Raw genomic sequence first — 17,347 nt, 5'->3', positions numbered from 1 at the left:
CAAGTAGCCGGAATACAGGCATGCGCTACACGCCCGGCTGATTTTTTGATTATGTAGAGATGAGGTCTCGCTGCCCAGGCGGGTCTCGAACCCGCAGGCTCAGGTAATCCACTCACCTCAGCCTCCCAAAGGCGCAGGATTGCAGGCTGAGCCACCGAGCCCGGCTTCTCTGCTATCTTTAAGAGTATATAACAACAATGATAAACCACATGCCCCGTCTTTTTTCTCTCTTTCACAGCCAAACTTATTTTCATCTGCTACTCACTCTCCTGAACGTACTCACCTCTGATATCATTCTTCTCTCCATTCTGCAGAATTTGCTTTCATCAGGTCCCTGGGGACTTCCTGGTCACCTGTGGGAGTGTCATTACTCCCTTGTGACCACTCTGCAGCATTTGATGCTGTTGACCACTACTTTCATCTGGAAATCCTCCTTCCTTGATCCTTCATAGCAGCCTCCATGTTTTGCTTTTCTGTCTGAGAGCACACCTCGTCCTTTGCTAGATGCCTTTCTATCCTTCCCTTAAACGATGTTCTTCAGATCACAGCCTTAGCACTCTTGACACTCTACAGACTTTTCTAGGAAACTCTAGCCATTCACATGGCTTCAATGACCATATGAACTGATTAATTGTGTGTCTCTATTTTTAGCTTAGTCAGATTTCATTTGACATTTTTCCTTGACTGTCATGATGATAATGCAGTCTGAAAATGTCCAGAACAGCTCACCATTCCCAACACCTGCCTTTGCCACCATTCACTGCTATTCTTCAGCGGTCCTCTCTCCGTTAAAAACAAATCTAAATCAGCCGGGCATGGTAGCACATGCCTGTAATTCTGGCTACTTGGAAGGCTGAGGCAGAAGGATCACCGGAGCCCTGCAGGTCGAGGCTGCGGTGGCCGGTAGAGGCCACTGCACTCCAGTCTGGGCGACAGAGTGAGACTCCAACTCAAAAAAAAAAAAAACAAAAAAAAAAAAACTAAACTAAAAAAAAACCCCTACATTTACCCAATTTTCCAAGTCAAAAACTAGTAAATCATTCTTGTATATCCTTTCCACCTTTTCTTCTTCATACTCAATCAGTTACCTAGCCTTGCATCTCTGCTGTGAAATTCTGTCTCAAATGTGCCCCCTCTCTCAAAAAAATAAAAAAAAAACACTTGCCACGATCCTGATCCAAACATGCACCCCCTAGCTCCTGAACTACCCCAGTACCATTCTTTCTAACTTTCTGCACCTTCTTGATCCCTCTCCAATATTTTATTTACACTGCAGATAAGGCAATCTGTTTAAAATGCAAACCTTATGTCATCTTCTTTCCATGTTGCGTCTAGAAGGATGAAGTCACTAATTCCTTTACATGCTCCATGTGCCCAGATCTAGACGGCCTCACGAGCCCATCTGATGTTACCCCCCACCCCCATTCTACTTTCCAGTCCTACCACGTTTTTTTCAGTTCCTTACACATACTACACTCTTCATTCTGGCTTTTTTACATATCCTATTCCCATTGCCTGAAATATTTTCCCTCCTCCTTGTCCATCTAGCTAATTCTTACTTAACGTGAAAATCTCAGATTCAACTGGACTTTCATGACATTTTTTTTTTTTTTTGAGTCAGAGTCTCACTCCATCACCCAGGCTGGAGTGTAGTGGTACACTCATGGCCACCCCAGTGTCGACCTGCTGGGCTCAGGGGATCCTGCCTCAGCCTGCCAAGTAGTTGGAGCTACAGGCGCATGCTACCATGCCCAGCTAATTTTTTTTGAAATATTATAGAGACGAGGTCTCACCAAGTTGAACCCTTGGGTCCAGACAGTCCTCTCGTCTCAGCCTCCCAAAGTGCACCACTTGAGCCACTGCACCTGGCCGACACTTTTTTAAATTTGATTTTTAATTGTGGTAAAAGATGTATAATATAAAATTTGTCATTTTAGCCTTACCTAAGTCTGCAATTCAGAAGCATTAGGTACATTTACACTGTTGTGCAACCATCACTATAATCCATCTCCAGAACTTTTTCATCATCACAGCTAAATCTCTGTACCCATTAAACAACAATTCTCATCTCCCATCCCTAGTCCACAGTAATCACTATTCTTTCTGTCTTTCTGAACTTTACTACTCCGGGTACCCTGACCCTTTATTAATAATGTTCTCACATCACCTTCCACTTCATCTGGTGTGAGAAGAACCTCATGTTTTTCTTGCTTATTGAAGAGTCCTCATAGCCTAGCACAGTACCTGGAGCATAATAAATGCTTAATAAATATTTGCTAAATTTGATTGATAGTGGTCTAGGGATTTTAAGCTGGGAACAGCATTTTGTAAGATGATTCTAATTGTGAAATGATTAAATTACAGAGTCAGGCTTCTTTGGCATTTATTTCCACATATTTATGTCTATATAAGGTGAAGATGGTGGCACGTGGTTTCTTGATCTAAAAAGCAAGGGTGGGAATGTCGGATATGGAGAACCTTCTGATCAGGCGGATGTGGTGATGAGTATGTCTACTGATGATTTTGTAAAAATGTTTTCAGGTGAGTTTTTAATTTTATTAGCTAACCTATTATTCAGGAAAGGTTTAGTTTTGACATTTTATTTTATTCCTTTCTAAATAATCAAGACTTGCAAATGTTTGTAGCTGTGGAATCTTAGCAGCTATTTATGTTGAAGAACATGTAGTTCAGGAAAGGCCATTCTTTTTTTTTTTGAGTTGGAGTCTCACTCTGTCACCCAGGCTGGAATGCATTGGCATGCTCATGGCCACTGCAGCCTTGACCTACTGGGCTCAAGTCATCCTTCCGCCTCCGCCTGCCAAAGAGCTGAAACTACAGGCATACGCCACCACGCGCAGCTAATTTTTTGATTTATTGTAAAGATGAGGTCTCGCCAAGTTGCCCAGGCTGGTCTCAAATCCGTGGGCTCAGGCAATCCTCTCACCTCGGCCTCCCAAATTGCTGGGATTACAGGCGTTAGCCACCACACTCAGCCAGGCCATTCTTTTTTTTTTTTTGAGTTGGAGTCTCACTCTATCACCGAGACTGGAGTGCAGTGGCTACTCCCGGCCACCGCAGCCGACCTGCTGGGCTCTGGCAATCCTTCCACCTCAACCTTCCTAGTAGCCGGAATTACAGGCATGCACTACCAAGCCCAGCTGATTTTTTGATTTATTGTAGAGATGAGGTCTCGCCGCCCAGGCGGGTCTCGAACCTGCAGGCTCAGGCAATCCACTCACCTCAGCCTCCCAAAGGCGCGGGATTACAGGCTGAGCCACCGAGCCCGGCTGTAGGCCATTCTTACTGTTAACTCTATTGCCACTTTTCTCTCATTCAACAAATTTGGAAATGTCAAAATTTCTTTTTCCATGACTGAGAAATGTTGGGAATAGAGAGATAAGCCAAAGAGACTCCTAGGTGGGCTTCATTATATTAGCTGGATTAAGATATATTTCCAATAACATCGTGGTCCCTGGCTTATTGAGAGTAAGGTCATGCTTCAGTCTTGCCAGCTGTTGTAATAGAAAACAGATATTGGCCCTTTGCCATGGCCCAGTGACCCTGCTTTGTGTGGAGTCCTTAACCCAGAGACTCTTTTGCATGATTTTCTATTCTGCCCATTTACCTCTAACTGTGCCAGAAAAATTCTAAGGGTAATTTTCTCTTTTCTACTCTTAGAACAGTACCAAACTGTAAGTTAATTAACACAAATCCTAAAAAAGAAGCGGCATTTTAAACTAAAGCATTCTAACATTCTGATCTAAAGAGTCTTTCATATAATGAATTATAAATGTTATTCATACTTTGTTCTGTTTTAATCCTTATAAACAGGAACACAGTGTATTCTGTGCCCTCTAAGTCTTTCCAATTCTAATCCAGAATGTTAATTGCCTACATTCTATCTGAGCCAATCTGTATATGATGTACTAATGATCAAAGTTTCTTCAACTTTTCCCTTTTTTTAGTAATGTAAAATGCTCATCATATAAAAATTTTAAAATACACTTAAGAAAAAAGAAAATAAAATTATTTTTATCACACCACTAAAAGATGACCATCAGTTAATTTGGTTTAGTATCATATATGTGTGTATTTGTTTTTATGTATGAATGTATACAAATATACATGTGTGATTATAAAAACGGATCACACTGTTAATCTGGTAACCTTTTTCACTTAGTACATTATAACATGTTTCCATGTTATAAATAGTGTAATCATTTTTAATAGTTTTCTAAGTGTTTCAACAACTATTTCTCCCGTAGAGCTTGAACACAGTTCTTTGGACACATATAATAAATGCTCAATAAATGTTTGGTAAATCTGATTTTTATAAGTATATATTTAAACTTAAAGGCTATTTAAAATAAAAATGTATTGTCAATGTCTAAACTGAAATGACAGTAATTATGTATAATATTTATTGTATGACTGTTATAGGTTAAGCAGTCTTTCCAGTAATCCTTTCAGATGAAATGCTTTCTCCATTTTATAGCAGTAGAGACTAAGGCTTTGATGAATTCAATAATAAATCCAACAAGTTATTTTGAGTACATGGAGCAAGGACTTGAAGCCAAGCTAACTCCAAAGTTCATGCTCCTATTTATTATACTATTTTGCTGTCCTAAGTTTAAAAAAAATCAAGTGACTTCTTTCATTTACATTTTGCTTCTGTAGCATGAACTTGAAATAATAGTTTTTGTTAGGGTACGGAGAGGGTGAAGGTGGATGGATGGATGCAGAGGGGTACAGCACCGCTGGAGCCAGTGTGCTGGAAGTACGCGTTGGTAACCAGAGATCCAAGTAATGCAAAGATTTGCAACACACAAAGAGGTGAAAGAAGAAAAGATTTATTTAAGAAAGAGATCACTTCCCACAGATGGGAAGAGGGCTGGCACTCTAGATGAGTGTGGCAATGTAGCGCTGCTCCCCCCCCCAGCCCCGGCTTAAATCCTTTCCCCTGGACATGTTATAATCAGGTAGACATGACTGCCATGACTTCCTTGTTGACTGCTTGCAGATGTCTTGGAGACCCTGAGGGAGGTCCTGGTCACCAGTTACCGAGTCACAGATCTCACTACCCACAGGAAGTTATACAATGGGCTGATACTGGTCATACTTGAGAGATTTTTGAGTTTCTAGAAAGACAAAGTTGGCAAAGTTAATCTTTACCTAAAGAATGTATTCCTCCAGGACACAGTTTCTACTTTTCCATCATTGTGTTAGGGTTTAGGAACAAGACAAAAATGGCTTCCCACTTTCAGTCCATCCTTTTAGTCTTACCACTGATTTTTCTATGAATGGGCTCTTAGATTGACTGGGGGAGGTCAGTCAGTTGTATTTTTTTTTCTTTTTTTTTTTTTTTTTTTGAGTTGGAGTCTCACTCTATTGTTGGGTGAGTGCAGGCTGGAGTGCAGTGGCAGGCATGCTCACGGCCACTGCAGCCTCGACCCACTGGGCTCAGGCGATCCTTCTGATTCAGCCTTCCAAGTAGCTAGAACTACAGGCATACGCCACCACGCCCAGCGAATTTTTTGATTTATTGTAGAGATGAGATCTTACCAAGTTGCCCAAGCTGATCTTGAACCCATGGGCTCAGGCAATCCTCTCACCTCAGCCTCCCAAAATGCTGGGATTATAGGTGTGAACCACTGTGCCTGGCCAGTTGTATTATTTTTTAAAAACATAAGTTATTCTCTTGAGGTATTTTTTTTGGTAGGGTGGAGTCCCACTCTGTCACCCAGGCTAAAGTGCAGTAGCATGCTCATGGCCACCGCAGCCTCAATCTGCTGGGCTCAAGTGATCCTTCTACCTCAGCCTTTCAAGTAGCTGGAGCCATAGCCCATGCCACCCACACCTGGCTAATTTTTAAATTTATTGTAGAGAAGAGGTCTTGCCAAATTGCCCAGGCTGGTCTCGAACACTTGAGCTGAGGCAATCCTCTCATCTCTGCCTCTCAAAGTATTGGGATTACAGGTGTGAGCCTACCACATCCAGCCATGAGGTGTATTTTATAGGTACAGTTTAGATCGGGTGCAAGTAAGTTTATGGACTTCTTCTTCCTTTTTTTTTTTTTTTTTTGAGTTGGAGTCTCACTCTGTTGCCCAGACTGGAGTGCAGTGGCCACTCCCGGCCACCACAGCCTTGACCTGCTGGGCTCCGGCGATCCTTCCGCCTTAGCCTTCCAAGTAGCTGGAACTACAGGCGCTACCACGCCCAGCTAGTTTTTGATTTATTGTAGAGATGAGGTCTCACCAAGTTGCCCAGACGGGTCTCGAACCCACGGACTCAGATAGTCCACTCACCTCAGCCTCCCAAAGGCGTGGGATTACAGGCTCCAACTTTATGTGTTTCTTATGGTCTTTCTTTTTTCTTTTTCTTTTCTCCCTGGACTGTCCAGCAGAATTTTTTTCTTTTCTTTTTTTTTTTTTATAGAGATGGGGTCTCATTATGTTACTCAGACTTTGAGTAACCGACTCATGTCTGTTACTCAAAAGAACATGTCCTGACTCATGTTCTTTCATTCTTACTGTTTATCCAATCTGCTTTCCATTAAATAGGCACAATTTAGACCTTATATCATAAGAATTATCTTTTAGGAAATCATAACTGTTTTTATTCCCGATTTATGTTGTGGATACATTATAAATGTAAAAATTTAAAGCAAGTAGTAACAAAATAATCAAACTCTCCTTTTGGCCAGTAGAGGCCACTATATGGTAAAGCAGTATTACAGAAATAAAATAAATTAAGTAAGGTTACTTTGCCTAATGAGAGAGATATATATACAATACATATATATAATCATACTTACGTATATATTATTTTATAATATTGTTAATAGCTGGTTTTTAAACGTTTTAAAGCAGTATTGTCTAAGTATCATTTACATATGATAAAATTCACCATTTAAGAGTACTTTTTATTTAGTAAATTTGTAGTTGCACAACCATCATTATAATCCAGTTTGAGAACATCTTTATCTCACCAGAAAATTCTCTCATGTCTCTTTGCAATTGATTCTATTTCCACTCCTAAGCCCCCAGCTGCCCAAACGCTAATTTGCTTTTTGTCTCTATAGATTTGATATTTCTGGATATTTCATGTGAATGGTATCACACAGTATATAGTCTTTTGCATCTAGCTTTTTTCTTTCACTTAGCATAAGACTTTTGAGATTCATTCATCTATATGTTATAGCTGGTATAAGCAGTTCATTTCTTTTTTATTGCTGAATAGTATTCCATTGTATGGATAAACCACATATTGTTCGTCCACTCACCAGATGGACATTTGGATTGTTTCAACTCTTGGGCTATTATTAATAATGCTGCTATGAACAATCTTATACATATATTTGCATAGATGTATGTTTTCATTTCTCTTGGGCAGATTCCTAAAACTGGACTTATTGGGTCATATGGTAAATTGATATTTGTTTGGTAGATTTTTGAAGAAACTACCAAACTGTTTGCTAAAGTGGCTGCACCATTTTTACATTCCTATCAGGTTTCAGGCAATCCTTCTGCTTCAGCCTTCCAAGTAAATGGAACTACAGGTGTACACCACCACGCCCGGCTAATTTTTTGACTTACTGTAGAGACAAGGTCTCACAATGTTGCCCAGGCTGGTCTCGAGCCTGTGGGCTTAGGCAGTCCTCTTGCCTCCACCTCCCAACGTGCTAGGATTATTGATGTGAGCCACTGCACCCAGTGTTTGTGTTTGATAGCTATTTATATTCAGTGACCTGTCTATTCAGAGCCTTTGCTCTTTTTTTTTTTTTTTTTTTTTTTTTGAGTTGGAGTCTCATTCTGTCATCCAGGCTGGAGTGCAGTGGCACGTTCAGTGGCACTGTAGCCTCGACCTGCTGGGCTCAGTTGATCCTTCCACCTCAGCCTTCCAAGTGGCTGGAACTACAGGCGCATGCCACCATGCCCAGCAAATTTTTAAATTTCTTGTAGAGATGAGGTCTCACCAAGTTGCCCAGGCTAGTTTCAAACTCGCGGACTCAGGCAATCCTCTCAACTCAGCCTCCCAAAGTACTGAGATTATAGGCGTGAGCCATTGCACCCAGCCCCCTTGCTCATTTTTAATTGAGTTGTCTTTATTATTGAGTTATAAGAAATAGAGATTGCCTTTTATTATTGAGTTGTAAGATTCTTCATAAATTCTGATTGCATGTTCTTTATCAGATATGTGGCTTGCAAATATTTTCTCCCAGTCTGTGGCTTGTCTTTTCATTTTCTTGATAGTATCTTTTGCATTACAAATGTTTTTGTTTTGATAAAGTCTACCTATTATTCTTTCCTGTTATGCTTCATGCTTTTTCCCATAAATATTTTATCCTTTTGTATACTATTGTAAGTGAAATTTTTGTCTTAATTTTATTTTTAAATTGCCTGTTGCTGGTATACATAAACATACCTAATTTTTGTGTATTGATTTTGTATCCTGTGAATTAGCCAGTGAAGCTATTTGGAGCTGGGTATTTTGGGGGGAAGATTTTAAATTAATAATCCAATTTCTTTTTGTGTGTCAATAGCTTTTTTTTGTAAAAGCTTCATTGAGATATAATTAATATACTAATTTCATTCATTTAAAGTATATAATTCAGCCGGGCTCAGTGGCTCAGCCTGTAATCCCGCGCCTTTGGGAGGCTGAAGTGAGTGGATTGCCTGACCCCGCGGGTTCAAGACCCACCTGGGCAACTTGGCGAGACCTCATCTCTACAATAAATAAAAAAAAATGAGCCGGGTGTGGTAGCGCGTGCCTGTAGTTCCAGCTACTCGGAAGGCTGAGGCAGAAGGATCGCCGGAGCCTAGCAGGTCAAGGCTGCGGTGGCCGGGAGCGACCACTGCACTCCAGTCTAGGTGACAGAGTGAGACTCCAACTCAAAAAAATAATAGAGTATATAATTCAGTGGTTTTTGCATCTGTTGCTTTAAGAATATTTTTATCACCTCACAAAGAAACCCCCCACCCATTAGCTAGCATAACCCATATCACTCTGTAACTCCACCTTCAACTCTAAGTAACCACTAATTGCCTTGCCATTTCTGTAGTTTTCTCTATTCCTGACTTTTCTATGAACTAAATCACATAGTATGGGATTTTTTTGGTGAAATGCTTCCTTCACTTGGCATAACATTTTCAAGTTTCATCCTTATTGTAGCATGTATTAGTACTTCATTTCCTTTTTAAAAACAATTGTGATGAAACTCTCAAAATATACAGTTAATCAGTGTACAATTCAGTGACACTTAATGTATTCACAATGCTATTCAACACCAGTTCTCCCTAGTTTCAAAACTTGTCATTACCCCAGAAGAACACCTGTGCCATTTACGTAAGCCCTCCTCATTCCTGCTTCTGCTGGCAACCACTAATCTGCTTTTTCTCTCTACTGATTTGCATATTTTAGATATTTCATATAAATGGAATCAAACAATATGTGACTCTTTGCTTTAGCTTCTTTCACTTAACAATGTTTTTGAGGTTCGTCCAAGCTATAACATGTATCAGTACCTCATTTATTTTTATGGCTGAGTAATATTCCATTGTATGGATATGCTACAATTAATTCATCCATTGGATCCATTCATCCACTGATGGACAGTTAGGTTGTTCCTACTGTTTGGCTATTGTGAATAATGTTTCACTTAACACTCATACACAAGTGGCTGTGTGGACATATGTTTTCATTCCTCTTGCCTATCTACCTAGGAGTAGAATTGCTAGGTCATAATATAATTTTATGTTTGACTTTGCAAAGATTTGACAAACTGTTTTTCTTTCCTTTTGAATGACCGTCTCACTCTGTCGCCGAGGCTGGAGTGCAGTGGCAAGCTCACAGCCACTGCAGCGTTAACCTGTTGGGCTCAGGTAATCCTTCTGCCTCAGCCTTCCAAGTAGCTGGAACTACATGTGTGCGCCACCGTGCCCAGCTAATTTTTTGATTTATTGTAGAGACAAGGGCTCGCCAAGTTGCCGAGGCCTGCAACCACCTCCACCTCTTGCCTCCACCTCCCAAAGTGCTGGAATCACAGGTGTGAGCCACTACACCTGGCTAAATTGTTTTTCATAGTGGCTACACCATTTACATTCCCACCAGCAGTGTATAAAGATTTCTACTTCTCCAGAGCTTTGCCTTCATCAAACACTTGTTATTTTTTCAGTTTTTTTTTTTTTATCACCGTCCTAGTGGATGTGATGTGGTATCTTGTTTTGATGTGCATTTCCCTAATGAATATTGGTATTGAACATTTTTTTTACGTACTCTTTGGTCACAAGTATATCTTCCTTAGAGAAATGTCCATTCAAGTCCTTTGTTCATTTTTTAATTGTGTTATTTGCCTTTTTATTATTAAGTTTTAAGAATTATGTATTTACAGGTATGTTTCTTATCACACATGATTTGCAAGCATGTCTTCCCTTTTTTGGTGGATTGTCTTTTCACTTTCTTGATGATATATTTTGAAGCACATAAGTTTTAAACTTTGACAAATTCCATCTTATTTATTTTTGTTGTTTATGCGTTTAGTGTAATACCTAAGAATTCTTTGCCAAATCAAGGTTATGAAGATTTACCCCTTATTTTCATCTAAGAGTTTTTAGTTTTAGGTCTTACATTTAGACCTCTTTTCCATTTTGATTTGATTTTTTCTATATAGTATGATTTGGGGAGTCCAACTTCATTATTTTATTTGTGGACATCCAGTTATCCCAGCACCATCTGTGTTATACACTGTTCTTTCTCCTACTGAATGGTCTTAGCACCTTTGCTGAGGATCAGGTGGTAGCTATAGATATATATAATTAATTACCATATGATCTAGAATTACCTAGCATTTCTGCTCCTAAACATATACTCAAAATAACTGAAAACAGGCTCTCAAAGAAGTATATATACATGCATATTTACAGCAACACCTATACACAACAGCCAAAAGGTGGAAATATCCCAAATGTCCATTAAGTTAAGGGATGACTAGAAAGACAAATTGTGGTACAAACATGCATTGGAATATTATTCAGCCATAAAAAGGAATGAAGTACTGATGCATGCTGCAACATGGATGAAAACATGCTGAATGAAAACAGCGAGACACAAAAGATCATATTCACATATTATATGAATCATTTTATATGAAACAGCTAGATTAGGTACATCCATAGACACTGAAAGCTGATTGGTGGTCACCAAGGATGTGGAGAGAGGGTAAACTGCAAATGCTAAATCCCTGGAGTTTTTCATTTTGGGGTGATGAAAATATTTTGGAACTAAATAGAGGTGGTAGTAGCACATAACATTGTAACTGAACTTAAACACCACTGAACTGTTTGTCTTCATTTTCTTTCTTTCTTTTTTTTTTTTTTTTTGAGTTGGAGTCTCACTCCGTTGCCCAAGGTGGAGTGCAGTGGCACGCTCATAGCCACCTTAGCGTCGACATGCTGGGCTCAGGCAATCCTGCCTCAGCCTTCCAAGTAGCTGGAACTATAGGCGCATGCTACCACACCCGGCTAATTTTTTGTTTATTGTAGAGACGAGGTGTTACCAAGTTGCTGGAGCTGGTCTCGAACCCTCGGGCTCAGGCAGTCCACTCGCCTCAGCCTCCCAATGTTCTGGTATTATAGGCTGAGCCACCGAACCTGGCCTTCTCTTCATTTTCTTATACGGGCACTAATCCCATCACTTGGGCTCTATTCTCATTGTTTCTTCTAAACTAAATTACTTCCCCAAGGCCACATCTCCCTATACACTGGGGGTAAGAGCTTCAAGAAAGGAAGTTTGGGGGGGATACCAACATTCAGTTCATGACCCTTGGCAAAGTCTTCCTATAATTTTCCCACAGCCTCTTGATGCAGTTTTCTACTTTGTCAAATGTAACAGAACATGTCAGTTCACTTTTTTCCTGGACCCCTTCATCTTCATGTTACAATCTAAACCAGTAGCTCATTAAGCCTGCAACACAGCTGTTGTCCTAATTTCTTTAACTCTCTCCTGCATTGAATCTTCTGTTTCCTGGATTCTGTGTCTTTTTTGGTTTACATCTTCATGTTAGTAGCACACATTATCCAGTAGTTTCATTAGAAAGGATGCATTCAAGCAGTGGTCCCTCACCTTTTTGGCATCAGGGACCAGTTTCACGGCAGACAATTTTTCCACAGACTGGGGGATCGGAGGATGGTTTCAGGATGATTCAAATGCATTACATTTATTGTGCACTCTATTTCTATTATTATTGCATTGTAATATATAATGAAATCATTTTACACACATATCTATTTATTATAATAACTCATACACTTTCTCTACAAAGAACCTGTGTGTGACATGGGGGCAGGGAGAGTGGTTATTAATACACCAGATACATATTGTGCCTTCTGGGAGATATGAGCTACATATAAGTTAGCATAATGTAAGACAGAAAAATCATAAATGAGGTCAACATACCTGGCTTTGAATTGCCACACTGCTTCATACAAGCTGCGTGACTATGGGTAAGTCAAAATCTTCTCTGAGTCTCAGTTTCCTCATTAATTATACTGTGTGACAGACCCCATACTGAAATACGAGTAGCAAATGAAACCAAAGTTCTCTCTCTCCATGAAGCTCATATTTATTATATAGTGTTATTAGCTACAACTCTATTTTAATGCTCACATGTTTAAATACCCAGGCATTTCTGTGGTTTAAAACAATGTTAACACATACTTGTGCCCAGACACTATACTTGTAATGACCATTTCTTAAGGTTATTTTATTCATTACATTGATATTTTGAACTTAAACTTGAAATGTTAAAAGTTTAATGAACTATGTAATAAATTGGAACAATAACTAAAATAGATGGTATTTGTTTACTAGAACTCATTTGAGGGCCATGCATCCTTTAGCATATAAAAATCTTTTTAGTGTAAAAAGACTTGCTATAATCTTTTGCTGATTGTTGTTTTATGTTATCTGTTATAAGATATTGTTAACATTTACGTCTACAAATTGGAATTCCCAAGATACTGATGTAAAATGTTGTCAGAGATTTACAGAACTCAGGGAGATTCTTTTTATAATGCATGTTCTTGTAGGAGTATATCCCTAAGGGCACTAATGGTTGCTTTTCCCTCTCTCCTTTTCTCATTTTCTCATTTTAGGGAAACTAAAACCAACAATGGCATTCATGTCTGGAAAATTGAAGATTAAAGGAAACATGGCCCTAGCAATCAAATTGGAGAAGCTAATGAATCAAATGAATGCCAGACTGTGAAGGAAAAGAAAAAATATATGTTGACTGTTAGACTCAAAAAAATAAAAGAGCTCAACAGTTAAAATCTAATACTTGTTTTTCTCCCAATTGTAGTAGAAGGATATGCATGTCTGTTCTGGAAAAAGTAGAATTTCTGTATCTAAAGGACTTTAAATTGTAATTATAACAGCTAGCTAATCAAACATAGGCTTCATTAAGTAGAATTATAAGACAGTATGCTTCTTATATTTTGAGGGGTTTGTCCTCTGAGCCTTATATCTCATTCACTGTCTTCTATCAGGAAAAGTATTATGAGCAACCAGTCAGGGTCAAGCAGTAAAATCAGCTCTTTTCAAATCTTCTTCTCTTGTAAAATGAAACTAGTCTGTCTTAAAATTTTTAGTTTTGACTTGTATACTAATGAAAATCCTAATGATGCTTTGAAGTTTTATATACTTATTTTAAAGAAAATCTTCTACAGTGCATTTCACAAAAATCACAAAAACTACTTAATAATTACTACTTGCAAAGACTAAAGAAATAATTTTTTTTTTTTTTTGAGTTGGAGTCTCACTCTGTCACCCAGACTGGAGTGCAGTAGCCGCTCCTGGCCACCGCAGCCTTGCCTGCTGGGCTCCGGCGATCCTTCCGCCTCAGCCTTCCGAGTAGATGGAATTACAGGCGCGCGCTACCACGCCCGGCTAATTTTTTGATTTATTGTAGAGATGAGGTCTTGCCAAGTTGCCCAGGCGGGTCTCGAACCCGCGGGCTCAGGCAATCCACTCACCTCAGCCTCCCAAAGGCGCGGGATTACAGGCTGAGCCACCGAGCCTGGCTAAGAAATAATATTTTTAAAATTTTGTTAACTAGCTTTCCAGGTATAATTATCTATAGGAAAATATTATTAATGTCATTCAGTATGTAGTGCAGTATGTATCCTACTTAAAAGTATGTTTAAAATGTCCTAAAATAAAATAATTTTCTCCCCAGAAGTCTGCATTTGGCCACAGTGTTTTGAAATAAGAACCTTAGGATAGATGGTTGGTATGGGCTGAACTGTGCACCTCTGTCCTAAAATAAAATAATTTTCTCCCCAGAAGTCTGCATTTGGCCACAGTGTTTTGAAATAAGAACCTTAGGATAGATGGTTGGTATGGGCTGAACTGTACAATTGCATTTGTAGATGAGACCTTTAAATGAGGTAATTACACCTCAATGAGGCCATTAGGGTGGGCTCTTATAGAAAAAGGACTTTTGGACATAAGATGAGCTACCAGGGATGTGTGCACAGAGGAAATGCTATAGATAAGCTGGGTTCTTATGCCCACTGCCCAGAAAAACCAAAACTGATACAGCTATTATAATGGAGAAATACTTTAATATCACACAGCAGCTAAGTGAGAAGTGTGGGAGAAATCACTCAAATTCGCCTCCCTGAAGATTCAGAGGATAAGATTTCTTAAGGGATATTTGGCCAGCTTAGGGACGGGCTGCTGATTGATTGATAATGTCATGGGGGGTGTTGAGACTGTCTTCTTGGGGTTCTGTGACCGGTAGAGAATTCCTGGTGCTCTGGGCCTGGGAAGTTCAGGTCTTCCATACACAGAATCTGAAAAAGATTTCAGATACCATTCTTAGGTTTTACAGTAGACGCTGTCCCAAAAAAAATTCCCCTGACCATCCGGCCCTGAAATATTATGGAGGCAGTCTGGGAGGAAAGTGTGAGGATAGGTAGGTCCCTGGAGATTGAAGCCACTTTTATCTTTCAACGGCTGCTTGTCTCCTCAGGCAGTCTTATGTTGATTGGCCTTGCAAGGCAGCTTCTCCTCCTCCCTCCTCCCCACGGGTGGGGACATGAATGTAATTGCAAGTCAGAAAAACCATGAGAGGACACATAAGAAGGCAGCTGTATGCAATCCAAAGAGACAAGCCTCAGAAGAAACAAAATCACCAACACTTTGATCTTGGACTTCTGCTCTCCAGAACTGTGAGAAATAAATTTCTATTGTTATGACACCCAGTCTGTGGTATTTTATTATGGCAGCCCTAGCAAAGTAATGGTTTGGGAGTGAGAGGGTCAGGGGAAGCTAAACTTTAAGAAAGCCCTTATCTTTAATTTCAGTTGGTTAAATATACTTGCTCAATGTAATTCTTTTACTTCTCATTTCACACTCTCTAAGATTGTTGTTCTATTTAGCAATTTAGCTAATTCTGACATTTCTTAGAATCAAAGCTAGGAGCATTTAATCTGTGTTTTACAAATTAGGAAACAGAAGATTGAGATAGAAAAAGGAATAGCCGAAGGCCAAAATTAACAAGCCCTATCTAACAAAATCCTCCCAGTATGCTGACGTTGAATGGAACTTGAAGATCTCTCCTCTTCTTCCATGAAGCTCAGCTGGCTGGCTTGGGCGAACAACCTGTAACTCTCTTGGCAGCTCCTGGTCCTTTTAGTATCCTCATGCGACATGAGGATCCTGGTCAGATGTTGCCAGCAGGCTTCTTTTCTGCTGAAGTTTCTAAAGACTTCTCGCCTTTCTCTGCACCCTCCAAATGGTCCTGTTAAATAAAATTTATGGAAGGCCATTGTTTGGGCTCCAACAGACCAGACCAAACCAGAATGGAATCCATGCAATCAAAATGAACTTAAATACAGGACAGTTCAGGTTCCCTCCTGCTGTGGGAGCTTTTCTATCTTCTTAATAAATACTACTTTCTCAACACAAAAAAAGAAACAAAAACAGGATAGTTTTTATTTATTTATTTATTTTTTTGAGTTGGAGTCTCACTCTGTCACCCAGACTGGAGTGCAGTGGCCGCTCCTGGCCACTGCAGCCTCGACCTACTGGGCTCCGGCGATCCTTCCGCCTCAGCCTTCCAAGTAGCTGGAACTACAGGCGCGCGCTACCATGCCCGGCTGATTTTTTTATTGTAGAGATGAGGTCTCGCTTGCCCAGGCGGGTCTCGAACCTGCAGGCTCAGGCAATCCACTCACCTCAGCCTCCCAAAGGCGCGGGATTACAGGCTGAGCCACCGAGCCCGGCTAGTTTTTTTTTTTAAATCAGGGCATTCACAGCAACAAATCAAAAGGGGCCCAGTCAACCTGAGCCAGCATGATAAGGAAGCCCCCATTGCTTTAATCCACACAAGGAAAGTCACGTGATGTTAACCAATCTGCTATTTATACTATGCTGTTTCCTTGTTCCTGCCAACGCTGCCTTACAAAACCCAACCATTCTGCCACACCTCAGGGGGCTCCTGTCTGTGTTGTAGGCTGGATGCTGCCTGGTTCATGAATCACTAATAAAAGATCTTGAAAATTCAGTTTGTTAAAATTTTGTTCTTGGACCTTCTCAAAGTCTTGGGAGAATTAAATGTAGAAAATATTGTAAGGCAAGAAATCTGGGTCATGAAAACATGAACTTGCTAATTATACCCATTCCAGCAGGACCCTTGTTCTTTTTTGGATTGACCCGACTGATTTCTGCCTTAAGTGATTGTTAGCCAGTTTTGTTGTTCATTGCAATCTCTTCTTCTGGTTATAAAAATGTTTCCAAACTGGGCTAATTACTGTTCAACTGACTAGCTGAGGGCCTTGCAGTGTTGGGGGACCAGCAGTAGGTTCCTCTGGTCCATCCAATCATTGGTAGAATAAACCTTTGTTTGGACTCCATCACTGACCATTCTTTTTTTTTATCTTTTCAATAAATAACGATCTTAACATTTTCTACCCTAAATTTACATTTCAGAAAGGATAACCCTTAGGTAACACAAGGTAGAAAATTTACATCTCAGAGGCACAGAATTTATATTTCAGGACTAAATACCAATATTTGCCAAGACAAAGAAAAGCATAGCTGGGAAGAGCAGTTAAGACAAAATGGTCAGATGTGAGGCTTGTTTAGGCTAATGCTCTCTGGTGAGAATTCTCCTACAAAAATTTCTAGTGATTTTCCTTTATAGACATAAATTTTTAAGTGTTTCAAACTAACTGGCTAAATACCAGAAAGGCATATTTTGGAGACTGATTTAGTTCAATAGGCAGTCTTTTCAACTTCGCTTCTGTTTCTTAACTAGGTTATGGAGTTCAGGGAAGAGCCCATA

At 39.8% G+C, this 17,347-nt stretch overlaps 1 protein-coding gene across 4 annotated transcripts in view; it reads left to right on the top strand.

Annotated features, from left to right (window-relative positions):
- HSDL2 (hydroxysteroid dehydrogenase like 2) overlaps nucleotides 1-13,469 on the top strand; it is a 74,782-nt gene extending 61,313 nt beyond the window's left edge. For 3 of the 4 annotated variants that reach the window (XM_008062202.2, XM_021714551.1, XM_008062204.1), the window contains 2 exons: nucleotides 2,413-2,541; nucleotides 13,152-13,465. In XM_008062202.2, coding sequence (XP_008060393.1) covers nucleotides 2,413-2,541; nucleotides 13,152-13,264 — 242 coding nt within the window. In that variant the 3' untranslated portion in view covers nucleotides 13,265-13,465. Of the gene's footprint in view, nucleotides 1-2,412; nucleotides 2,542-13,151 lie in introns of all 4 variants that reach the window. The other variant, XM_008062201.1, reaches the window with a different exon arrangement.
- The last annotated feature ends 3,878 nt before the right edge of the window (nucleotides 13,470-17,347 follow it).

Source organism: Carlito syrichta, unplaced genomic scaffold, assembly GCF_000164805.1.
Source record: "Carlito syrichta isolate Samal-C Ts95f unplaced genomic scaffold, Tarsius_syrichta-2.0.1 Scaffold305663, whole genome shotgun sequence".
Lineage (NCBI taxonomy): Eukaryota > Metazoa > Chordata > Mammalia > Primates > Tarsiidae > Carlito > Carlito syrichta.
Note: the sequence above shows the minus strand (reverse complement) of the source record. Positions and strands in the feature narration are given on the sequence as shown.